The sequence below is a fragment of the Clarias gariepinus genome, chromosome 13 (genome assembly GCF_024256425.1).
Source record: "Clarias gariepinus isolate MV-2021 ecotype Netherlands chromosome 13, CGAR_prim_01v2, whole genome shotgun sequence".
Lineage (NCBI taxonomy): Eukaryota > Metazoa > Chordata > Actinopteri > Siluriformes > Clariidae > Clarias > Clarias gariepinus.
The window spans coordinates 7752125-7778659 of NC_071112.1; the positions used below are offsets into that span (position 1 = coordinate 7752125).

Here is a 26535-nt window from a genome sequence, read left to right on the forward strand (position 1 = left end):
TTCGGTAGCAGCAGCAGCAGCGGAGGTGTCCGTATAGAGTGTCCAGGCGCGCGCGTGTCTCCGCCCGCGGTGTTTGCCCCGCGAGCCCGGGGGTTTCAGCGACCGGAAGCGGCGGAGCAACAAGAACAAATAAAATTTAACAAAAATAAAAAGCCATGAACTCGGGCCTGGATCTGTCGCGCCGGAACCCGCAGGAGGATTTCGAGCTGATCCAGAGGATCGGGAGCGGAACCTACGGCGATGTTTACAAGGTGATAACAACAATAATAACAACAACAACAACAACAACAACAACAGGATGCGCATCACATCATAACATGACATCCTGCGGGATTTAAAGACCTATGTGGATTTATAAACATCGTGTTTGGAGGATGGTGTCAGCTGCTTCAACTGTCACTGCTTGTTTACATCTCAGCAGTGGTAGTAAACAACAACAACAGGATGTATGGCTGTCTGTCTCGCGCTCTGGACGCGTCCCAAATGCCACCCTATATAACCTTCCATGTTTGGTTGTAGTAGTACTTTACTTTAAAGAAGATTTGTTATGTAGCAGAATCCCACCTGCCTCCCTGCTGGAGATGTAGTGCACTACATTAGGGATTTTAGTGCTCTTGGATGAGGGAATGGGGAGCCACTTCCCCCCTCCTAGACCTTTGTTTGAATGTCTAATGCACTAGGTAGGGTGTGTAAGATGTTATTTCACAATATGTAGCCACTTGGATGAGGAATGGAGAGACACTTTGCACATGTTGTCTTTCTGAATGTCTTGTGCACTAGCATACACTGGAATTTTACTGCGGTTAGTGCACTAGATAGTGTAATACTAAATGTCTTGCTACAGGAAATGTAGTGCATTACTGTTTATTAGTGATTTTTATACACCACCTAGTGCACTTGGATGAGGGAATGGGGTGCCGCTTTGCCCCCCACTAGACCATTGTTTGAAAATCTAGTGCATTAAGGTGTATAAGGTGTTATTTCATCATATGGGGCACCAAAAGGTCCCCTGTACCATAGTCTGAGTGTCTAGTGCACTAGCATACACCGACTCGGGACTACTATTATTTTATTAGTGCATTGCATAGGGTGTTTTACTAAAATGGATTGTTTACAGGACTACATCAGGAATAGAGAACCAGTTGTACCCTAATACCATGACCTTATAATATCGTATGTGTAGTGCACTAGGTAGGGTGTGTAAGGTGTTATTTTATCATATAGAAAACCACTTGGGCCCCCTGTCTGAACATCTAATGCAGTAGCATAGACTGGGATTGAGTGTGATGTGCAATACGTAGGGTGTTATACTAAATGGCTTGTTACAGAACATGTAGTGCACTACATCAGGAATGTTAGTCTTTCGGCTGCTACCATCGAGGGGTCACCACAGCGGGCCCCCCAATCCACACACACATCTTGGCACGGGCTTTACGCTGAATTCCCTTACGGACACATCCCTCCTGTTTTATCCTGACTTCCACACTTCCATCCCTCGACTAAAACGCGAGGGCTGCATCAGGACGGGCATCCGGCATAAAACCTGTGCCAAAGTTGTGTGTAAGATCGGATGATCCACTGTGACGAACCCTCGACGAAAGACAAACAACAACCTCAGTAGGGTGCATATAGGGCATGTAGGGGTGGTGGTATTTATTTCTAGCATGTGTAGTGCACTTGAATAGAGATCAGTTAGAGATTTGGGACATTGCATACCATGATTTGGATGTATTTTGGACATTTAGTGCACTCAACAGGGTGTATTATGCACTACATTGTGCACTAGGACAACGATTTTGGAAGTGGGGAGCGATGCATGTGTTTAGCTTAGTTGGATGTTTAGTTTGTAAAGTTTTACTAAAATAGCGAGACTACAGGTCTGTCTACACACTGATTTCAATAATTGTTGCCATGTAGTGCACTTATGAATTTATAGTGAGATTTGTCATTTTGGGCTACACCTGCCCTAAATTGCTCCATAAAGGATATAGTGCACTATGTAGGGTTTATTAAAATGGCTTGTTATTTGTTTTTCAGTGAACTAAGTAGGCTGAATAAGTGAGTCATTCCCTAAATTTATCCTGTGGCTGGACTTGGCCGGGAAGTAGTGTAGAATATTAGTGCACTAAATCAGGAATAAGGTACTCTGATAACTTATTTCAGATGTCTAGTGCACTAGGTAGGTTGTGTAAGGTGTTATTTCATCATCCAGTGCACAGAGACTTGGCCTCATGCACCGTAGTCTGAATATCTAGTGCACTGACATACACCGGGACTTTACTGTGCTTAGTGCACTTGATAGGATGTTATATTAAAAATGGATTGTTTACAGGACATGAAGTGCACTACATCAAGAGTAGAGAATCAGTTCTACCCTAATGCCCCAACACCCTAATATCTTACTTTGGATTTCTACTGCACTAAGTAGGGTATGTAAAGTCATACAGTATGTTGTGCACTTGGATAAAAAAGTAATTATTCCTATGATCCTTTTAGCTTTGTTTTGAATGTTGTATGTCTCTTGCACTAGGTATGGTGGGTAAGGTGTTGCTATAATATGTAGTTCACTTGGATAGGAAGTAGGGATTCATATATTCATATAACTTATTGTTGGTTGTCTAGTGCATTAGGTAGGGTGTGCAAGTTATTTTATCACATGTAGTGCAGTTGGAGGAAAAATATGAATCCATTTGACTCCTTATACCTTACAATGGAGGTCTGGTGCACTATGTAGTGTGTGTGAGGTGTTTTTTTTTATATGTAGTTGCACTTGAATGAAAAGTAGTTATCCACTTAAACAATTATACCTTGAGTTTGGATGTCTGAGTACTAAGTAGGGTGTGTACGATGCTGTGTCATTATACATAGTTCACTTGTATATACGTAGTAGGGAATGATTAGACCTCTTAGACGTACTTTGACTGTTTATTGGACTTTTAGTGTACTAGGTGTGGTGTGTAAGGTGTTATTTCATCATGTAGTGCAATCGGATAAGAAATAGGGATCCATTTAACCCCTTATACCTTAGTTTAAGTGTCTAGTGTACATACTTTCTAGTGCACTAGGTATGGTGTCTGAAGTGGTATTTCATTAAATAAAAGCGGTATAGAAGATGAATGAGTGCACTAGTTAGGGTGTGTAAGGTTTTGACCTATCAGGTAGTGCATTTAAAAAAGTATTTATCCACTTTTATTATTATACTGTGACTTTGGAAATCTAGTGCACTAGGTGATGTCTGTAAGGTGTTATATTAACCAATGTAGTGCACTTAGATGAGCAGCAGTTATCCACATAAACCATTATGCTTTGCATTTGAATGTCAAAGTGCCCTAGGTAGGGTGTGGGTTAGGTGTAGGGTTACAGTTAAAATAGGGAACTCTTTGCCCCTATATAAATTAGTTTCCTTGTCTTTTGGAGTTGTAGTATACAGACTAAGTAATCTATATAAGTGTGTTTAATTTTATATCTGAAATCTAGTGCATGTTGGATGCATTTAACCTGGCATGCGGAAGGCCTGGGTTCGATTGCACCGATGCCCAAACCCCAGCCAATGCATGCAGTGCCAGTCCCAATCCGGCATAAAACCTGTGCCAAAGTTGTGTGTGCGGATTGAATGATCCACTATGGCGATCCTTAGAGGGAAGCAGGCGAAAGACAAACAACAACCTCAGTAGGGTGCATGTAGGGCACGTGGGGGTGGTGTTATTCATTTCTAGCATGTGTAGTGCACTTGAATAGAGATTTGGGAGAGATTTGGGACATTGCATACCATTTGTTAAGATGCATTTGTTTAGCTGTTTAGTTGGATGTTTAGTTTGTAAGGTTTTACTAAAATAGCGAGACTACTGGTTTGTCTACACACTGATTTTAATAATTGTTGTCATGTAGTGCACTTATAAATTTATAGTGAGAACTGTCATTTTGGGCTACACTTGCCCTAAATTGCTTACTAAAGGATATAGTGCACTATGTAGGGTTTATTGAAATGGCTTATTTGTTTTTTTAGGGAACTAATTAGGGTGGATAAGTAAGTCATTTCCTAAATTTAAGACAAGACGTAGGACAGTGTTTTATTAAATATTTTTAACAAGTGGCCTTTTGACATTTAGTGCACTATGAAGGGTGCTCTTTACCTATAATGCACCACCTGGGTTATTATTACATGTACTGCACTGTGCATTTTAGATTGGAAGTAGGGAGCCACTTGAGCATCAGTCGGATTTTAGTGCACTAAAAAGGGTGAATTATTATTATTAGGTTTAGTGCACTAGGTAGGGTGTTATGTTTCATATGATTTCTATTGCATTTACAGGAAGTAGACAATTATTTAGGGATACTCGACTCACAGTTTCGACCATGTCTTTGCACCACTTTTTTGTCCTTGTCCCTGTAAACACTTTATGCTTTTTAAAAAAAATCTTTAGTGCCCTAGACAGGAAGCAGGGGTGGGGGTGATTTTGTGTCGATCACTTACAGTAAGCTGACTTTAGTAAGTTTGGGCTAAACTTCCTGTGCTGAATATTAAACAGTTTCTAATTTCACACATCGTGTAGTGCGCTGAATTAGTAGGAAGGCATTTGGGACTCAGCCAGAGTGAGTTAGGTAACACTTTGGGCCGTGTGTGTGCGTGAGTGCTAGCATGTGTGTTTGTGTGTATGTGCGTGTGTGCACATACTTGCTCATTCTTTTTCTGTATCTGTCTTACACCAAATGTTTAATTAATTTATTAGGTATTGCCTAATCTTTTAGCAAGTAAATGGTGATTTGGGACGCAGCCAGAGAACGAAATGCATTCAGGTCAGACTGATCTATGATATACAGGCTAAATTTAACAGTCTCCTTATTTAGGGCTCAGAAACTAGTGTTCTGTATGTAGTGCACTTCTTTAATAAGTATGCAGTCATTTGAGATTTAGCCAGAAACCAAATGAAGTTAGTCAGCTTTTCCTTTTTGTAGGAAAATAAATTTTAAGTTTTTGTATTAAATCTGAAATTTTAACTAGTGATATGGTTCTGAAGCTCGCGCACTACTTTAAGAGTCTAGTCATATGGATTTAGATTAAGGGAAAATAAATGTCCAGTAAGGAGGGCAAGACAACTACAGGGAAAAAGATAACAGACATGGCTCAGCAAAATCCAGTAGAAACTTCTTCAGAAAAGTTTAGTCCAGTCTCCGGTTATATCCCAAATGCCATATGACTTTCTAATAAGGTGCACTAGCCTAAGCACACTACATACTTAACTATATATACTTTAGATATATATATATATATATTTTTTTAAATCTCTCTTTAGCCGGTGACCAAATGATAGCTTACATATTAAGAGGTCCACTGGACAGAGTGCCCTACATAGTGTACTATATGACAGATGAGAGAATTTAGGACGAAACAACCAAACGGAAAAGATGACAAATGTGACTAAAACTTTAATTTTAAATCTACATCCTGGCTGAATCCCAAATGACACCTTACTTTAGTAGTAGCTATAGTAGTGCACTTGACTGTGTACCCTACATAGTGCTCTATATGTCTAGTGAGGAAGAATGTAAGAAAACAGACCTTTTATAGAAGAGCACTAGCTTACACACCCTACTAGGGGACTAATTGACGTAGGATGCTTTTTCAATATCTATCCTTTTATCGATGTAGTTTACTATGTAGGGTGCATGTGGTGATGTTGGAATCAAACACTGTCTAGTGTGTATTTGAGGCTTGTGAAGTAAACCTGAGTGAATTGAGGACACGGCCTGGTTTTAAAGGAAGAAGACACAACGCACTGTGACTGCGTAGTGGCAGATGGTGACTACCGAGGGGTGTATATAAATGTGTGTGTGTGTAGGTGTGAGAATGTGTGTGTGTGTTAGATGTGTTAGATTCTTGTGGGAACTTCAGGATAAAGACGTGCAGTGTAATCAAACCCAGGGTCGTAGGGAAGAAAATGTGTGTCTGACTTCCTCTGTGGCTGGGAAATGCCTCAGCCTGGGGGACACAAGTGTGTGTGTGTGTGTGTGTGTGTGTGTGTGTACAAGCCTACTGACATGTGCACAAAGTTGGAGCTCTATCCATCCTGTTTGCTCCTAATTGTTCCCATTTCCTCATTTTTGTGGTGTATGTGTGTGTGTGTGCCAACCGTAACATGGACTGCTCCTTTAACAAGTTTAAAATGGCAGAGTTTTGGCCTGGCGAGATGCGAGCTGAATACGTTCGTTTAAAAACCAGCCTGAAAAGGACCCGCCTAAAAATGGCCTCATTGTGGAGTCGTCTCCGGTGGTCACCAAGAACATCTCTTTCTCTCGTGTCTCTTTCAGTAAAGTTGTGTGTAAAAATGTTAAAATACCTCCAGGTTGCTTACTGGAGTGTAGAATTGCTTCCTACTTCCTGTGTTTACTTCCTGTGTTCACAGGAAGTTTATGTTTAGCCCCGCCCTTAAAATTAATAAAAGGAAAAGCTAAGAGAGCTATAAAGATCAACATAATGATTTAAGAGAGAAAGAGCGCCTCTTATGCCTGTTTTATGCTCCTTTGCCACAAACAATGAATGAAATCTTGTTGAACGCACTTCTTGTTAGAGTTGGAGCTTAGAGATGTTGAACAGCGGTCACTTTAATTGAAATGACTACAAAGAAACGAGAGAAGCCGTTGAATTTCAACACAATTAAAAAATGGAAGTGTAGAAGACGAAGTTCGAAATTCAGCCCTACCAGGTAGAATAATCACCGGTGTTATTAGTTACCACGAACATTAATTGGAAATTAATAAGTCATTTAAACTCATTGGGTCTAAAATTTGCCTACGAAATCCGTATGCAATGCATATCTAAAATTCATAGATATGAAACTCGTTTACAAAATTTGTATATACTGTAGAATGCATTATTGTAAAATGAAATATTTATATAGACTTTTTATATTAAATTTGCACACATAATATTTAGTACATGTTTAACATTTCTATTATTTAGAATGCGTATTTAAAATATATATAACGTTTGTGTATTTTATATATATATAACATCAAATTGACATCAAATGGAGTAGGGTGTGAGATACTTTTAAATAAGTTACATAAATATCTAAAATCTGTGGTATTATACAGTATATTGCCCAGTGGTACTGTACACAATATTGCACATATATTTATTAGAATGATGTTTAACTGTTCATGAGGGAGATTGCCTGGGGGAAAAAAACAGTTTTTGTGCCTGACTGTCCTAGTGTTTGGTGCTCTATAGCGTCGACCCGACGGCAAAAGTTCGAATAGAAGGTGGCTTGGGTGTGAGGGGTCCAAAGTGAGGTTCTGAGCTCTTATCCTCATTCTGGATGTATACAGTTCTTGCAGCGTGGGGAAGGGAGTGCCAATAATTCTTTCAGCAGTCCGAACTGTCCTTTGTAGTCTTCTGATGTCTGCTTTCGTAGCTGAGCCAAACCAGACACACAGGACGGTTGATCATATGATCATTTATATATAAAAAGTCCTTTGATTGACTGGAACATGTTGTGTTTTTAATGCATTTTTTTTTTACATTATACATGCAAATTAAATAATAAAAATTAAAATATAGCGTGATCACAGCATGAGCATTAAATCTACATGATATTAATAATAATGATAACATTAGTAATGATAATATTTTAGTCTATATCACTGATTAAATCTGACTGACTAAATCTGATTGGTCAGAAGATGATGTTGATGACTTTTGACACATTGAAGAGTTGCATATCTCATGTTTTTCCTAAATCAGTAATTCATTAGAACAAGGCACACATTTTTCTCATAATTTTTATCTATAAGACAAATCATTATCAGGTGATTATCATCATCTTCTGGCGCAACTGTCGGAACAAAAAATCTCGTAGATAATAATGTCATATGCACGACAATTATATAAAAAATATATATAAAGATAATAAAGCAGAAGCACCGGTAAATATAAGCTGTACAAGTGATTAGTCAAAACAAATAAGTTCTGCTGTGTTTAGTCTAAAGGCAGTGTTGGTTAAAGTAGAGGTTTCAGCATCAAGCTTTTAATCACTTGTAGTAGAGCTCAGCATCACCTGACGTTTAAACCCGACGTGTCGAGACACATGAAGGGAGCAGCTAGTCTGCGGAAGTGTATGAAGGTGTACTGGTTTAGTAAGACGTGCAGACCGAAATTACCAACAGCTACACTAAGCCACACTGCGGGCATTTGTTTACTCCATATGAGGTTGTTGGTGGTAATTACAACCAGGTCTCACAGTGTGTAATAGGTGTGTCCTTGCATCAAAATTCCAAGCACTTTATTATAATATACGTGTGACAAACATGTCTGCTTTGATCTATATGATGAGCGCTTTTCAAGGTTCAAAAGGTTAAACCATATATATTATAGTTTTGCCTGGTTTCGGTTTGGTTTGGTTTCTGTGCTAATGGAAAAGAGCGAGAGCTTCCTAAGAGTCTTAACACTGAATCAGGCTCATTTCCCACAGGATGCAACTTCATCTTTACCAACGTGTCAATGCAGACAGGATGTGTAACCTGGACTTATTTCTACCGCTCGGTCACTAGGAGATAAAATACAGCTCGGATATGCGCTTGCTCCATCAGTTTTAGTATCTTGGTTACGTAGCTGAAAGCCAGACGGTCAGTTTGTTTATCAGACTCGAAGGTTCCGTGTCCAAGCGAGAACGTAACACTTAGCACTCAGTCCTACATTCCAGGATTAAATAATGCGTTCGCAGTTACAGATAGAGAGCCTCTAACATTTACTGAAGTTGCAACTAAGAAGTTTTACACATTAAGACCTGAGGAAGTTTGACTTCTGAGAGGTTTTACCGTCACCTCGAGCGGTGTGCATTTACTGCACTAAATTGTCTCATTGGATTCGATTCTGTTTCAGAAGGGTTGCGTTCCGACTCTCAAGTGTTCCTTGATTCTGATTTACAGATTCTGATTCAGTTTTTACTTATGCCATTCTTATTTGATTTTGTTTTACAAGGTTATAGTATTTGATTTAATTTGGTTTTAAAGATTTTATTTTGAATCAGCTTAAATTGGGTGATTCGGTTTGAATTCCAATCCTCAGATTTAAGGGGTGATGAATTTAAATCTGCTTCAGACAGGGTCTGATTTTATTGTGATTCGCAGTGGTTTGGATTCAAGGTGTTTAACGGTTTAAGGATTTGTTTCATTCAGTTTCATTCAGTCCATTTATGTGTTGATTTGATTTTGATCCCGGATTAGGATTTGTTTGATGTTTAGACTAGCATTTGTACCCGTTGTTGACGGGAAAAGAGTTTTTAGAAATATTTAAAAGGTTAAAGCTAAAAAGAAGCTGATCAGCTGTAATGTAGTCGGTGATATTATTTCAGGTTGAAGCCCACGTACATGTCTGACAGTCTTTCTCTGTATAATTTATTAAGACAGAGAAATAAACATTTATTGGAAGGTTAAGTATTTTACAACTTGTTGTTGTACCAGGGGTAGCTCAGTGGTTAAGGCATTGGACTACTGTTCGGAAGATCCCAGGTTTAAACCCCACAACCACCAAGTTGCCACTGTTGGGCCCTTGAGCAAGGCCCTTAACCCTCAACTGCTCAGATGTATAATGAGATAAAAATGTAAGTCGCTCTGGATAAGAGCGTCTGCCAAATGCCTAAATGTAAATGAAAATGTATTACGGTGTACTTCTTTTATCATCAGGAAAATACACTCCCTGTTTAAAGTTATTACTATATCTGGCACATACCTGTTCATAACATAACCTTATCCAACATTTTGATTGTAGTGCAAAACAGGGTGCTTTTAGTTCGGGTATTTTACACACCCTCACCTCACAATGTTATCTCTTTAACGCCGCTTTAACAATCTCATAGTGGCACTTAACTGCTTTTCCATAAATTTTTGAAGGTTAAGTTTTTATAGTGTACTTGTGCTTTTTGGAGTAGGCTACGCTGTGTCACCTGTTCGTTTCTGTTTTTTTGGGGTTTTGGGCACCTTATAAGGGCATTGCGGTCTTTTCTGTGTCTTCAGCATACTGTGTATTTACGGTAAACTATCATGTTGATTGGCTCTGTTGAGTGAAGTGTAAAGCCATGCCTATATTGAGAGGAAAAGCGCTAGATTCCTTCAGAAAACGCTGCCAACTGTGATGTAATCTGGCACATAACTGCTCATAACGTTCCTTCTACCTTAAGAATTAACTTCAAGCAAATACCGAAGGACTGGTGAAATTTCATTAAATTCTGTCCAGCTAGTTTTGCGTGATGCTGTAACGAATTCGCCTCGACAGATATACAGACAAGTTTTTCTGAGACTGGGTTCTGGTCCTCCAATGCATGAACCGTGAATATATTTTATTAAATAGATTTTAATTCTGGGGTTCTGAATTTATTTTAATTCGATTTCATGGAATATTGATTTGGTTCCGACTCTTATTTGGGAGGTTACAGCTTGATTTTGATTCTGAATCAGGTGGTGACAAATTGATTCAGGTCTAATTTAGGAGTTACGATTTGTTTCAATTTTAGTTCAGGTGGTTAGATTTGGATTCCATCTCCAATTTAAGGAGTTTTGCTTCAATTCTAATTCGAGGAGTTTTAATCTGATACGATCTAATTTAGTTTTTGGATGTTGCGATTTTAAATTCAATTTGTTTCTGATTCAAGGAGTTGCATATCACTTTGTATTTAATTCAGGGTGGTTAAGATTCATTTAGATTCAGATGGTTATTACGGTATATGAACTGTTTCAGGAGTTATAATTCATTACATTTCAGTTCAGTTCTGATTTAAGAGGTTACAATTTTATTTTAATTCAGGACTCACATGACTCTAGCATTCCAGTCTGATTACGCAAATTGCAATGCGATTTGTGAATCACAGGTTGTTATAAGCGTATTTCATTCCTAATTTAAGGTGTTATAATTCTTTTCCCACTGCCCCTTTGATTATATAAATAGATTCGGTGCATGTCCATCCCTCAAGCTTTTGTAACAGTGTATGATTTCTCTTATACACAGTGTTTAAGGTGGAGTATTTAATCTTGACTTATCAGATCTTACAAATAACAAAGGTCTTGTCAAGCGTTATAAAACTTCCCAAATGTCAGTGTTTAAAACAGTTTTAATCAGATCCGCCACCCACAAATAAGGACAACCACAGTCTCTCACGGGACTTTGGGACTGCTAGCATAAATGCCATCGCATGGCAATGGAAACACAGCGATAAAGAAAATGTTCCTTTCTTTTTCCACTCTTTTTCCATCCCTCTGTTCAGCGATGACCTCAGATTTGCTGTTCTGGTAGACTGGTGTCTCTCAGTGAACACTTACAGAAACACCATTGTGTGTGTGTGTGTGTGTGTGAGAGAGAGAGAGAGAGAGAGAGAGAGAGAGAGACTATCCCTCAGTCAGTGTGAATGTCTCTATTTTTTCCAAGTCACTTTGGTGATATACATTTTTTTGTCACAGGAAACTCTTTCCTCCCATAAACGTCTGACCTCCGTGTAAAATTGTAAAAAACCTCTAACTTGTCCAAACTCTGGCTCACTTGAAAGTTTTTCGACCACAACCAGACCTCCAACGTTTAACCCAGAGATGGCAGAAAGGGAGAAAAATGATTTAAAAGATGCCAAACATTCCGTTTCTTTTTCACGGAAAAGCTGCGGACAAGCTGAGGGATTTTCCTCATAAATCGTACATGAGAACTAAAAAAAAATAAGAATAAACTCAATGTCCAGCTGTAACGATTGTTCTTATAATAAATCTGCTCAGAACAGCTAAATTATTTTTGCTCACTGCTGCAACCATGATTTTTTTTTGTTTCTGTTTATTTGGAAGGAACAAAAAAATCTCTGAATCAGATTACAGTTTTTTTTTTAAACACTTATTGTAAATACAAGCTCGGTTCTAAATCTAAGAAAATACATCCTTCTGAATGTTCTTTTTTTTCCCATTATACTGCAGAAAAAATGACAGTTTATATATTATTATTTTTTTAGATCACATGGTTAGATTTAATGTTGAGAGATGTTCTTAAAGCACGTCAGGTCTTGTTATCATGTATTATGTAAAAACAATCACTCTTTCACCCGCCTCTTTTACTTTTCTTTTGTTAAGAAGAAACAAAAACACTGAAGTTCGTCATGCTACGTGTTCCTGAGAAACCCGATGATTGCACACTCTCTCAAAACTGATTCTGATTCAGGTTGTTGTGATTCGGTTCGATTCTGATTTAGTTAGTTTCTGATTTAGAAGGGTTATGACTTTGAATTCTGCCTTTGACTCAGAAATCTGATTCTGATTTAGGGGATTAGGTTTATTTAGTTTCCGGGGATTGCAATTAGATTCTGATTTAGGCGGTGGTGATTGAATACATTTCTGTTTTAGGGTTTTAGCGGGTTGCAAATTCATTCTGACTGATTTATTAATCCTTGGTGATTTAAGGGGTTATGATCTGATTCATTTCTAATTCAGGGAGGCTGTAATTCAGTTCTGACCTTACAATTCAGTTTCTACTCTGATTCAGCAAGTTGTGATTGAATTCTGATTCGGCAGGGTGTATGTTCAAATTCAATTCTGAATTTGATTCAGGACGTTATGATTCAATTCCAATTCAGGAGGTTGTGATTTGATTCAATTCTGATTCAGGTGGTTACTAGTTGATTTTGATTTACATATTTGTGATTTGATTCATTTCTGATTTTGGGGGGTTACGGATTCATTCTGACTGATTCATGGGTTACAGTTGGATTCTGACTCTGGTTTCTGATTTAATTCTGGGGTTGTGATTAATTTTTGTGGATTTTAGGGGTTGTGATGATTCGGTTTTGATTCAGGGGAGTTGTGATTTGATTCATTTCCAGTTTGGGGGTTGCACTTTCATTCTGACTGATTTATGGGTTACAGTTTGATTCGATACTGGTACAGGGGTTACAGTTAAATTTTAACTCTGATTCAGCAAGTTGAGATTTGATTCTCATTCAGCGGTGTAAACATTTAGTTTGATTCAGGTTCATGGGGTTACGATCTGAAGTTGATTCAGAGAGATGCAGTTTGATTGTTGTTAAGGGGTTGCGATTTGATTCGATTCTGATTTAGGGAGTTCGATTCTCACTTAATTGATTTAAATCTGATTCAGGCAGTTGCGATTAGATTCTGTTGTGATGTAATAAACTGTTGTCTTTCATTGGGTTATGAAGCAGCGACTTCTCTTCAGTGCAGGGCGAAAGGACGATTTAATATCCTTATTGTTACGTCTTTTTTTTTTTTATCATCGTTTTAATGGCTTTGCTTTTATTACAAATAGCCTGGAAGTGGCTTTGGAAAAAAAATATATATGAAGAAATCTTATTAAGGAAGAAACAAATTAATGAAATCTTTTGATGTTCTTTACAGATGAATGAAATCTTTAAAAAATTGCATAAAATTTTACTTTTTAATGTTATGATAGGTATTAAATGGCTACAAAAAGTAGAGCATCATTACACGGGGTGTTGTTTTTTTTCTGTATTGCTGATAAATTGTTCACCGTCCTGTATGTCGTGACTGATACCTTGTAACGCAGGGTATCACAGAATCGTGATGCGATATTGTTGTCAACCAAACATTGTCTACCTCTTCTCTGGGTTATGGATACTCTCGAGGTTTTCTGAAGGTTCTCTTTGGTGCAGCAGGTTTTTAGGAAATCTCTTCCTTGGTCTTAGAGAACGCATCAGACTTGACGCTCCTGCTCCTGATCCCAGATCAGCCTTTATCAGAATTTTTTATTTAGAATTTGCAGTTTTTGTAACAACATTCAAAACATTCTCGACAGTTTTTAAAGACGATTGGAGGTCTTGTGTTTAAGAAACACACACCCAGCCCACGGGGCCGACTGAAACACGACGAAAACGGCAGAATCTTGTGTTACTAAAATAATCGTCTTTCTTTCTCGTCTGTTCTCTTTTCACTTCTCAGGCGCGAAATGTCAACACGGGAGAGCTGGCGGCCATCAAAGTCATCAAACTGGAACCAGGTACACATCCGTGTGTTCTTCTGTCCACACACACACACACACACACCACGCAATAATTAACTAAAAGTGTGTGCATTAATAATGCAGCTACATTCACAGACTGTTAAACACACTGTTAATTGCCAAGTGAGTGCATGTGTGTGTGTGTGTGTATGTGTGAGTGTGTGTGTTCACGCACCATAGCATATCATACCTGATCGCTACTTTGGTGTACTTTCCAAGAGGCTTTATAGTCTTTCCATGAGGGGGTTTGTGTGTGTGTGTGTGTGTGTGTGTGTGTGTGTGTGTGTGTGTGTGTGTGTGTGTGTGTGTGTGTGTATGTATGTGTGTGTGTATGTGTGTGTGTGTATGTGTGTGTGTATGTGTGTGTGTATGTGTGTGTGTATGTGTGTGTGTATGTGTGTGTGTATGTGTGTGTGTATGTGTGTGTGTGTGTTTTTTTGTGTGTGTGTATTTCTGTATTTGTGTTTAATGATGTATGTAATTGTTAGTGTTTGTGTGTATGTGCAGGTATTTGTGTGTACAGTGCCTTGCAAAAGTATTTATACCCCTTCAACTTTTCCCAATTTCCATAGTGTTTTCTGCCATGCAGCATTTTGCATTTAGGCCAAAAAGTTACATTAAGGTCTCATCTGACCAGAGAACCTTTTTTCCACATGTTTGCTGTGGCTCTGCCACTTTGTGTTGGTCAACACATAAAATCACTAAAAAATAAATGTTGGAAAGGTTGTAATGTGACAAAATGTGGAAAGGTTTAAGGAGTATGAATACTTTTGCAAGGACTGTTGTTAGGCAGCACTGTACACACTGTGACGAGATCCTTATAGTGTTGATGATTTTTCTCTCTATAACCATCAAGTATAGCATGATGCAATGTTTTGTGTGTGTGTGTGTGTGTGTGTGTGTGTGTGTGCGCAGGTGAGGACTTTGCGGTGGTTCAGCAGGAGATCATTATGATGAAAGACTGTAAACACTCAAACATCGTAGCATACTTCGGCAGTTATCTCAGGTAACACACACGCTACGCCGCTGCCTGACACACCTCACACGTGGACGCTAGCAGCTGTTTGTAGAGGATGTGTGCTGATTTTCTGTGTGTGTGTGTTTCAGGAGAGATAAATTATGGATCTGTATGGAATACTGCGGCGGAGGGTCACTACAGGATATTTATCACGGTACTCACACCTCACATTTCCTTTCCACACACACACACACACACACACTTCCTTCCTCTCTGTCGCTAGCTCTGTGTGTTAGAAGACTGCGTAACACACTGCCTGCGTAACACACATCACACTGTGTCCCTCTGCCTGCTGTGAGTAACTCGCACCTGATGGGAAGTCAGGGCTGTGTCCCAAATCACAGTCAGTGCCCTAAACAGCACTGCACTATGTCTTAGGATGAATATGGTTTGGAGAACAAGGGTCGAGGAGTTTTTAGAGAAACACTCTGTCTCCCTCTCTCTCTCTCTCTCTCTCTCTCTCTCTCTCTTTCTCCTTCACCCTCTCCCCAAATGAACGCTAAATAAATGTAAATAAACTTCTTTTTGTAAATTCCAATTCTCCCTCTCGCTCTCTATCTCTCTCTCTTTCTTTTTCTCACTCTCTTTCTCACTTTCTCTCTCTTTCTCTCTTTCACTTTCTCTCCCAATGAATGCTAAATAAATGTAAATAAACTTTTTTTTTCTAAATTCCATTTCTCTCTCTCTCTCTCTCTCTCTCTCTCTCTCTCCTTCTTTTCCTCCCTCTGTCGCTTTATCTATTTCCCTTTTTTGCTCCCCTTTTCTCCCTCTTTTTTGGCTGGCTATTTCTCTCTTCCTTTTTCTGACGTTTTCATTATCCGTTTGTCTTTTTCTGTCTCTCTCTCTCTCTCTCTCTCTCTGTGTCTCAGTGACCGGACCTCTGCTGGAGTCACAGATTGCATACGTATCACGGGAGACCCTTCAGGTATATGCACCCTAACACAATCACACACACACACACACACAGACACGGTGTTCTACAGACATGTGTGTAAAGTGTCCTGAGTGTCTACTGTGTGTGTGTGTGTGTCTCAGGGCCTGTACTACCTCCATAACAAAGGCAAGATGCACAGAGACATTAAGGTAGGCTTCTGCTGTATCTCTTCCTTTGACTTTTGACCTTTGCACCCGAGACCTTCAGTGAGGTTTCTTCAGGTTTCTTCAGGTGTGTGTGTTTTTTCCTCACAGGGAGCAAATATCTTACTTACTGACAACGGCTACGTAAAGCTGGGTGAGCTGAACTCTACCACTGTGTACAGATATATAATATATGATTATAAATGATACATAATGTCAATATAAGATGAAGATAGAGATTGTGTGTGTGTGTGTGTGTGTGTGTGTGTGTGTGTGTGTGTGTGTGCGTGTCTCTATAGCGGATTTTGGCGTCTCGGCTCAGATCTCAGCCACTCTGGCCAAGAGGAAGTCCTTCATTGGGACGCCATATTGGTAAAGACCTATTCATCTGGTTTTCTGATATGAGGCGTGGCCTATGTATTAATTTTAGTAAAGGGGGCGTGGCCTATGTATTAATTTTGGTAAAGGGGTGTGGCCTCGGTGTTAATCTTAGTGGAGGAGGCATGGCCTCTGTAATCATTTTAGTGGAGGGGGTGTGGCATCTGTGTTAATCTTCGTTAAGAGGGCGTGGCCTCTGTGTTAATCTGATTGAAGGAGGCTGCATTTAGTTAAATAACAATACATCTCTCTTTCTTTCCCCTGTGTGTGTCTGTGTGTCTGTGTGTCTGTGTGTGTCTGTGTGTCTTGTCTGTCTTGTCTGTCTGTGTGTGTCTGTGTGTGTCTGTGTGTGTCTGTGTGTGTCTGTGTGTGTCTGTGTGTGTGTGTGCGCGCAGGATGGCCCCGGAGGTGGCTGCAGTAGAACGTAAAGGAGGCTATAATCAGCTGTGTGATATCTGGGCCGTGGGCATCACTGCTATAGAGCTGGCCGAGCTGCAGCCTCCCATGTTCGATTTGCACCCAATGAGGTGTGTGTGTGTGTGTGTGTGTGTGTGTGTATGTGAGCACGCATGTGTGTATAGGTATTTGAGTGTGTGTTGATTTTCTTGTCTCTCTTCCTCAGAGCTCTTTTCCTCATGACCAAGAGCAACTTCCAGCCTCCTAAACTAAAAGATAAACTCAAATGGTGAGTGTGTGTCTACCTTTGTGTGTGTGCGCCTGTTTTTTTTTGACATTTTAAAGACATCTTTAGCAGCATTAGCCTTTTGAGATGTGTCAATAAGCTGTAACAGGAAGTCGTCTCTCCTCCTGCACTCAGGACGAGTAACTTTCATCACTTTGTGAAAATGGCGCTGATTAAAAACACTAAGAAGAGGCCGACAGCAGATAAACTGCTCCAGGTACGTGGCGTGTCATTGATTCTCTCTTGAATTCTTAATAAAGAGTTCTACTTATTACTGGAAAATGTTAAATTTTCTTATTGGTCTTTATAAGGTTTTAACATCCTAATACTAAGCCTTATTCATTGAGCTAATCAGAATGATAACATATTAGCACAACCAGTCTGGTTTTACGTACACACATACAGGCAGCAAATACAGGAAGTAATATAAGGGGACACTAAAGAGAAACCGCAGACCAATTGGTTATGTTCAGTTATTCAGTTTAACTTTTTTTGTTTTTGTTTATTTTTTCAAATGACAAAAGCATAATCATAAATAAAAGCCCAGAAACCAGCTAGCTATTCAAAATGCTAGCTAGTTAACAAAACAAAAATTAAGACAATAGCTAGCATGCCTAAGAGGCTCTGTTGAAGGGGAATTTTATGCTATTATGCTAATCGCTGCTCCATCGCTGCTGACATCACTTCCTGTCTCGTCCAGCACCCGTTCGTATCGCAGCCGTTGAGTCGCACTCTTGCCATCGAGCTGCTGGACAAAGTCAACAACCCCGACCACGCAGACATCGAGGATAGTCACGACGGAGAGGACGAGGACGCCGACCCTGAGGTGAGGTCACGACCTTTGACACTGTGCTAATGGGTATTGATTCTGACTCGGCTCTGGCTTTTAATTTCTCCTAAACGTTTCATAGATATATATTTATAAGTGAAGAACTTTATACATGTAGATTTGTAACAGGATTGGGGATCTGTATCTTATGTTATGTGACATTAAGTGTTTAAATTTTTGTGTGTGTGTGGCGTGTGTAGTCTCCGGTGCATGTTCCTCAGCGGATCACATCAGCGAGCCGAAGTTCACGGGATAAAAAGACTCTGTCAGAGATCAACTGTGAGTATGTGTGCGCGCATGTGTTGTGCATGTTTGTGTATACGTGTGATTGTGTATTTGTGTGTGTGTGTGGATGATACATTTTATTTCTTTTAAAAGGACTTACTCAGATTAGGTTTGGAATTTTGACCGGGAACACTGACTAAACATTTCGAATTAAAAATTGTCTCTGGGAATTTTGATCAGGAATACTAAATGGGAATTGTGTTTTTAAATCTGACTAAAAATGGTTTTTGACAATTTGTTTAAAATCTCAACTGGGAATGCTGACTGGAATTTACATTGAGAATTCTGGTTGGGAATTTTTGTTGGAAATCGTGGTTAAGAATTTTGCCGGGATCTTTAAATGAGAATTTTTATTGAATTTCTGAATGGAAATGCTGGAGTGGGGATATCAGACTGAAAGGGAATTTTATTAGGAGTCCTGACTAGAGATGTTGATTGACAATTGGAATTCTACCTGAATTTTGGGGGGAAATTATGGAAGTATAACAGTGCCAAAATTCCTCAAAGTAAAATAGCATTATGAACTGAAAAAAATCTTGTTGCAATAAAAATGTTTGAATTTTTCTGCATTGCAGTTTAGAATTTTTCTGCATTGCAGTTTTCTACCTGCAATAGTTTTTTCTATTGCAGGTAGAAAAAATTCAGGTCTTCACATCCGGAATATCACAGGAAGAGCAATGGATTGCCAATTGCTTCGGTTTGTGTCGCAGTGTACTTGTGCTGTGTGTACAATGTTTCTTCTGCTCCCTGTACAATCTACTTCTCAGGAACTACTTACTGATCGGAATGCAGCACTCTCAATTAACAGGCTGGGTTGCCAGTTGCACAATAAACTGTGTTGCGCACCCCCTCTCTCCCTGCCAGACGTCTGCGGTACTCAGGTGTTGCTCGCTGATTTTGTCACATAAGTTCAAGAAATGAATCCCATCTTGTTACTGAATGTGACTGTACATTACCGAGCGCAGGGGAAGGAAACCCATCTCTCGTGCTTGAATGAAAGAGTGCTGGCTTTGCTTTGAATATAGCGTTTACGGAGGATGGGGAATTGTAGCGTGTAACACTGTTTCTTGTGCAACTGGCAACCCAGCCTGTTAGTTAGGTGTGCTACATTCCGATCAACAAGTAGTTCCTGAGAAATAGACTGCACAGAGAGCAGGAAGCACACTTTAAAGTACATTGCGGCATGGACCTCAGCAAAAGAACTGAATTTTCTTGACCCGAATTTGTGATTTTGAAAAATAACGGAGATTGTATTTTTAACACTTGAAAATATTTGTGAACTGCAATTTAGTAACTTGAATATTTTTGCACTAAATTTTAAATACATTTTCACACTTTTTTACATTTTCATTTGAAATATCTACCCACAATAAATTGCAGTGCCAAAAAATTTTAGCCATTGTAAATGCTGTAAGGATTTTTTTCAATTCAGATCAAATTGCAATGCAGGAAAATTCAAACATTTTTATTGCAAGTTTTTGTTCAGTTCATATAATTCAACATACTACAGTATTTTGCTTTGTGGAATTTTGGCACTGTTATACTGTACTTCCATAGGAAATCTGTCTGGGAATCTTGATTGGGAATTTTCCTGGGTATTCTGACTAGAATTTTGCAAGGAGCTTTATGTTTGTTAGGGAAATGTGTAATGCTGTAAAATTTGTAATGCTGACTAGAAAACAAATTTTGTACTGCATTCTGATTGGGAATTAATAGAGGGGGTGTTCTAACTAGGAATTGTCTAGAGAATTCTGTTTGGAAATTCTGACTGGGAATTTTGTTAAAACATTTTTATTTTTAGGATTTTTTTTCCCCGATTTTCTCCCCAATTTAGTCGTGGCCAATTCCTCCCCGTCACTAAGGGGCTCCCACATTATGGCTTCTACTACCACTCAGCCGGGAGGGTGAAGACTGTCACGTGTTTCCTCCGAACCGTGTGACATCTTTTCGAACTGCTCGCTCACGCACCGTTAGGGGCGGAGTAACACACTCGGAGGAAACGCCAGCCACTCCTCCCGCGTGCGTGAGCTCACAGACGCCCCTGATTGGCTGTAGAGCCGTGATTAATGTGGGAGCACAAAGTACCTCTCATCCCTCCCCTCTGAGAGAGCTCGGCCAATCAGCTCTCTCTAGGCCTCCGGCTGTGAGAGGTAACAGCATCACCCGAACCAGCGATCCCCAGATGATAGGGCGAGCACTTTACCACTGCGCCACTCGGAGGCCCTTTGTTGAAACATTTAATTGACAATTTAGTCTGGAAATCTAAATGGGAGAATGTTGTCGGGAGTTCTGACTGGGACTTGTAAGAGTGAGTGAGTAACATCTTTCTGTCTGTGTTTTCTCAGTTGATCAGGTGAAGTTTGATCCTCCACTATGGAAAGAGACAGAGCTGCATGAACCGGTGCGTAACACTTTGTGTGTGTGTGTGTATAATAATAATAATAATAATAATGTATACCCATACATTGTATGTATACATGATGTATAAATGGGTTGAAATCTCTGAGAAATGTGTATCTTGTCACAGGAACTGCAGCTGGAGCCGCAGAGTTTACTGGGTGATCATAAGTAAGTGTATCGATGTGTGTTTATTTTCTGTGTGTGAAGTGTGTTATATATCTCTGTTGTGTCGTGTGTCTGTGTACTTTATGTGTGTGTGACTGATACACTCTGTCCCCCTTACTCTGTTGGTGTTTTTCTGTCTCTCCGTTCCTTTTCCTCATTTTAGGAGTCTATTAAAATCAGTAGCAGAGGAACTTAATCAGAGGTAAGTTCGGCCCCACCCACTGCCCCTGATTGGTGAGCACTTGTTAACTCCTCCTACCCAGTTAGCCAAGTAGCCTAACACCCTCTGCTTAGCGTTGCTTAGCTGTCCTCACAAGTGTGTGTTCAGCTGTATGTGTGTGTGTGTGTGTGTGCGCGTGCAAGTGTGTATGTGTGTGTGTGTGTGTGTGTTTCTCTCCATAACGCTTGTTCATTGCCCTTTTCTGTGGCTGCCACGCCCTCTTAGTCTCCGCCCTCTTCATTTCTCCCAGGGGTCATGTGACACATTTAGAGGAGGATGAGGAGGATGGTGATGATGAAGCTGGACAGTAAGTGTCTGAGTGTAAAAGTGGTGATGTGCAAGCTCGCTCTTTCGCACGCGCACACACACAAACACACATGGTTGCTTGACATCATCACCACCTTAACGAGCTTCAGGGCTCTAATGGTGTCTTTCAAGCTCACATTTCTGTGCGGCTGTGTCCTATACCGTGTCTAATTGTGCATGCAGGATGCTGGGTACACTGTCCTTCACATTGTGTGTGTGTGTGTGTGTGTGTGTGTGTGTGTGTGTGTGTACATTCGTGTATGCGATGAAGCTAATTGAAGAAGGCGAGTTAACGATTCTCATCAGTATATTCTTTCTTTTGTGGTTAATTTTAAAATACTACCTTATTTAGAAGTATTGGAACACTCCCCTTTTATGCTTTTATTGATATTTAAGCAGGTTAAATCTAGTTAATGTCATGAAATGACGCGCAGGTAATCAGCCAGAGTAAAAAAAAGTGAAAAATGTATGTTAATAGAAAAATTATACAACGTTTTATCATCTTGGGCTGGAGAACCATGTGTGTAACCAGGTAATTAATAATAGATTAGATAAGGCTAATTTTAGTTAAACAAAGTGTGTGTTTAAATACTCATAATAGAAGTGTTATTATTTGATTTTGTCCGCGTGATCTGACAATCCTAGCAAACACAGGGCACGAGAGAGCGAGTGTTGATCGAGTGAAAAACACCTCAGGTGTACAAATAGTTTTGAACTTGTAGACATTTTGTACATTTCAATTACTTCAGCTGTTTTAAAAAAATATTTCACTTTCATTTAGTTTTTTATTCCATAAAAGAGTCAAAAAAATCTTTTCCCAGTCAGCATTTCTGAATTTTGTTGGAAAAGTAGGAGGGGTCTGTGTCTGTTTGTGTCTGTGTGACACGGTGTCCAATGACGCACGCACAGGCTGAGTCTTGAGCAGAGAAAGAAAATGTATTTTTAACCTCTCTAATGAGACACACAAAATAAAACATGTTTTACGCACACACACGTGGTCACAGTGTTATAGTAAACGGTACACGTGTGCACGGATGTTAATTATACCAGTAAGAGACGCCCACTAAGACCCAGCAGGGGAGACGATTACCCACAATTCCGCAGCACAAGAAAGAGAAAAAACGTTGGCTCAGTTGTGATAACGTGATACTCGGTACTCGTAAACCAAGACTTGTTCATTTTCCAAGTCAAAATTAATTAAAAATCTTTGCTTGTCTTGCGGAACGATCGCAAACTGCGTTACTCGCAATCCGAGGTTTCACTGTACATAAAAATGTGCAAAATGTCTACAATAAAAGAATAAGTTAAAAAGTATTTGTACAAATCAATAAATAAATGGATCCATTAATCATTCTAATTTTTTTTTAATTTTCTTTCATTTTTCTAATTTTATTGTAATGTGTGTGTGCGTGTGGGAGAGCGAGCATGTCCCGGCCTGTTGTCACTAACTCTTCATGCTTGGTGTTTGTGGTGTGTGAAGACATTTTGTGCCTCAGGCAAAGAAAAAGTGTCTTGTTTAAGAAAAATCAGCAACAGGCAGGAATGTGTCCAGACTAAATCCCATGATGCTTTGCTGCTAACTCCCTACCACCAGCAGTAAGAATACTCACATGACGCTACTCGATCGCATCTGTGTTTCAGTCGGGGCTCGTCTGCTTGTTGGGCCGAGACACATGCGTTATCTCCTCCTCTTCTGATTGGTCGTTGTGTGTGTCATGAGGAAGCTGCATGTACAATTTTAATCTTTTCATTTACCCTGTGATTCTCTGTGGTTGGTGTGTGTGTGTGTGTGTGTGTGTATGAGTGTATGAGAGCAAGATCTAATGATCTAAACTGCTTGTTTGATTTCACAGCTCCACAATGAGGCCTAAAGTCCCTCCCCCGTTACCCCCCAAGGTGGGAACACACACACACAAAAAAGAAATTATATATATATATATATAAATGTATGCACAAGGCATTAGAATGAATGATTTAGTATACAACACTTTGTGTGTCTCTGTCTCATTCTCTGTGTGGTTCTGTCTGTCTGTGCCTATCGCTCTTTCTACTCTCTCCCTCCCTCCCTCTCTAGCCGAAGTCTCTTGGTCCTTCTCAGAGCGACCCAGACGGAGAAGACGGCGCCGGACAAGGGACCATCAAACGTTCCCCTGCCTCCTCAAGCCCCGCCCCTTCTCCCCGCCCAACCTCCTGCGTGCCTCCCAGGCCGCCGCCCCCTCGACTGCCCCCTCAGAGACGCAGCAGCTTAGGTAAAGCGCCTACCGAGCACGCTCAGACAGAGCCCGATGGGGATGATGGGAGTTTTAGGTTCTGGGAATGGCTTCACGCAGAGGAGCAGAAGGAAGACAGTAAGCCTGGCTCCGCCCCCCGGTAGCCAGATGCCGCTCTGTGATTGGTAGATGTTGTGAGGATGGCAGTAGATGTGTCGTGGCTTCCATTGATTCCAATGGAGTTTCCATCCACCTGCTGTCATGTGACTTTTACTCAAAATAAACACTTGAATACGATACAAAGCAGTTTATGGCTGATGTCTGAAAGACGCCAAAAAGGCTGATGGAAACATGTAGAATAATTAGTGCTAATATTTAGCAAATGTGTGTTTTAGTCTTTACATGGCTACGTCTTAAGCCTCAAATAACCCAGAGCTGAACAGGAACATTCCAGACGTCCTGACTGGTTTCCAGACACACTACACCACCCACCCACACACCCTCGGCTGTCATTGTAACCATGACAACCTCGCGTTTGGAAACAAAGGCTAGTTAGCCTGCTCAAGAGAACAAAACAACAGATCTTGTACATTATTTTCCACAGCATGTTTAAGGCATTTTTCATTTTCTCCCTTTTGTAGGATCACGCTCACTTTTTTGATTGACAGGCGTATGTCGATAGATACAGAGTAGAAATTTGTTCTTGGAAGAAAATTCAGGGCGATTAAAAAAGAAACTTCTGGAACTGAAGGGAAACTTTTTGTCCAGCTCTTGTTATGCATGCATGTTATTTAGCATCCATGATGATGCAGCCAGTACTGATACACTCCTGTGTGTGGTGTGTGTTAAGCTGTCGTGATGTGCATGGTGTTTATTAGTATATACCTGGACATCTCTTATAGCGCTGGGCTGAGTGTTGAGGATGTAAGTGAGGAGTTGTTATAGAGGAACCAAAAATTAATAGAGAGATACATAGCTTATCTGTTGTGCATATGTGTGTGTGTGTGTGCAGGTAACGGATTGAGCGCATCGTCACAGAATGGAGAGAGGGAACGACAGTCAACTCTCCCCACCATTCCCAGTCGCAGGACTAAAGACATTCCTGTGAGTCTGATTTATCCACCTTTAAAAACCTGTTGTTTTACTACTGCATTATTGTAACGCACGTCTTATCATGTTGCAGAAGCCGATGTGTAACGGCCTGCCTCCCACTCCCAAAGTGCACGTGAGTACATCAGCTGAGTCACTGTTTTAACATTTTGTCTTGACGTAACCTCAGCTTGGGGCAAAGTGACACCTGATCCAAGAGCCTCATTACAGAAGGAGCGCAGATAATTACTTATTTGGGATTTGGAGCAACTAGGGACGTTTAAGACATTTACAGAAGCCTTCAGTACGGTGGTAAGACTCTGGGATAACTTGTCACGAACTTGTGAAAAAGACGCATCTGTCTCTGGGAACTGTACACACCATCATTCACTAACACCACTTGCACATTACAGAAACCATTTCCACGTGTTTGGGTCGTTACAGGAGTTCCTGGGGGGCCTGCATTTTAGATGTGAAGAAGGCAGTCTGATCATGGCTGAGAAATCTTTTTTTACCTTGATGGTCCAAGCACTAGTGAAACACTGGGATTTGTGTAGCAGGGGATTATATAGAGAAAATCTTTACTCTCATCACTGTGTTCTATCCCGGTTTGACTTGAACACCCATCGTAATTCCATTTCATTACTACGTGCCATAATATAAGAAAAAGTTTTCTCACATCTGATGAAAAAGTGTGTGTTCCTCTGAAGCACATGACCTTTTCCTTTGCAGATGGGAGCGTGTTTCTCAAAAGTGTTTAACGGATGTCCGCTAAAGGTCCACTGCGCTTCATCCTGGGTCAACCCCGACACCAGAGGTACGAGGCCTGGGCCTGAAAACCGTTTAAAAATGACTTAAAATTTTTAGTTCTTCTAATTCCATGCAGGATTTTTACTGTGTTGCAGACCTTTTTGTAAGTAAAATACTGTTATTTGTTATTTTATCAGATCAGTATTTGCTTTTCGGTGCTGAGGAAGGAATCTACAGCCTTAACCTGAACGAGCTTCACGAGACCTCCATGGAGCAGGTGAGACTCTGACCCTGGAATTTAAATACGTGTCAGGAGGAACGTAAGGAATATCGGATTGTGATTTTTAGCTTGATATCGAGTCTGCTGTATTTCATTTACTTTTTCATGTTAGCGAGAAATATAGCGCCTCGGGTGTCGCTCCACATTGGCACTTTTAACTCGTTTGTTTACCTGCCGATTTTTCTTGCAGATATTTCCCCGGAGGTGTACGTGGCTGTACGTGATGAACAACTGGCTCCTCTCCATATCCGGTAGGATTTTTTTTTTTCAGGATTCTTATAAAGCGCACGCTGAGGAAATAAAGTTTTGTTTGAGAGAAGAGAGAGAAGTTGATTTAGTTGTATGTTTTTTTTTTTATATATACAATCTACATGCATTTAAATCCAGCATCAAAGAGCTAATTAGCAATCATTTGTTTGCATTTTGTATTTAATTGAAGAGCCATTAAATACAAATGCCTTCTTTACAAATGCAGACGTTTAAAAAAATAATAATAATAAAATAAATCATCCACAAAAATATCAAAAGAAATCTAGAGCAGGCTTTCCAAAGTGTGGGCTGCAGCCCCCCCGGTTGGTCATGAAGGTACTGCAGGTGTTCCTTTAGGTGTCTTTTACAATTAATAATTAACCTTAAAATAACCATGACATATCTAGGGTTAAATTTTTACATTTAAAAAGCAATTATATCTAATAAAACAAAGCCATAGGATTTAAATGTGTTAATTATTCATATAAGCGTACAGTATATAGGGAAATACTTCATGCAGTCTTTGTGTTGATCAGAATTGTGATTGGAGGTTAGGGAGAAACACAGAAGATTTTCAGAACTGAACTTTAGTAGGCCG

At 39.9% G+C, this 26535-nt stretch overlaps 1 protein-coding gene across 2 annotated transcripts in view; it reads left to right on the forward strand.

Moving 5' to 3' along the window:
* The window catches only part of map4k3b (mitogen-activated protein kinase kinase kinase kinase 3b), a 30778-nt gene continuing 4243 nt past the window's right edge, over positions 1-26535 (forward strand). The window contains exons 1-24 of one of the 2 annotated variants that reach the window (XM_053509503.1): positions 1-251; positions 13939-13996; positions 14915-15005; positions 15107-15171; positions 15887-15942; positions 16053-16100; positions 16206-16248; positions 16394-16466; positions 16868-16999; positions 17095-17157; positions 17290-17371; positions 17855-17980; positions 18184-18262; positions 20614-20669; positions 20796-20836; positions 20997-21035; positions 21304-21360; positions 23213-23255; positions 23434-23608; positions 24582-24673; positions 24753-24794; positions 25391-25475; positions 25606-25685; positions 25879-25939. In XM_053509503.1, the coding sequence (XP_053365478.1) occupies positions 156-251; positions 13939-13996; positions 14915-15005; positions 15107-15171; positions 15887-15942; positions 16053-16100; positions 16206-16248; positions 16394-16466; positions 16868-16999; positions 17095-17157; positions 17290-17371; positions 17855-17980; positions 18184-18262; positions 20614-20669; positions 20796-20836; positions 20997-21035; positions 21304-21360; positions 23213-23255; positions 23434-23608; positions 24582-24673; positions 24753-24794; positions 25391-25475; positions 25606-25685; positions 25879-25939 (1783 nt within the window). In that variant the 5' untranslated portion in view covers positions 1-155. The remainder of the gene's footprint in view (positions 252-13938; positions 13997-14914; positions 15006-15106; positions 15172-15886; positions 15943-16052; positions 16101-16205; positions 16249-16393; positions 16467-16867; positions 17000-17094; positions 17158-17289; positions 17372-17854; positions 17981-18183; positions 18263-20613; positions 20670-20795; positions 20837-20996; positions 21036-21303; positions 21361-23212; positions 23256-23433; positions 23609-24581; positions 24674-24752; positions 24795-25390; positions 25476-25605; positions 25686-25878; positions 25940-26535) is intronic. The other variant, XM_053509504.1, reaches the window with a different exon arrangement.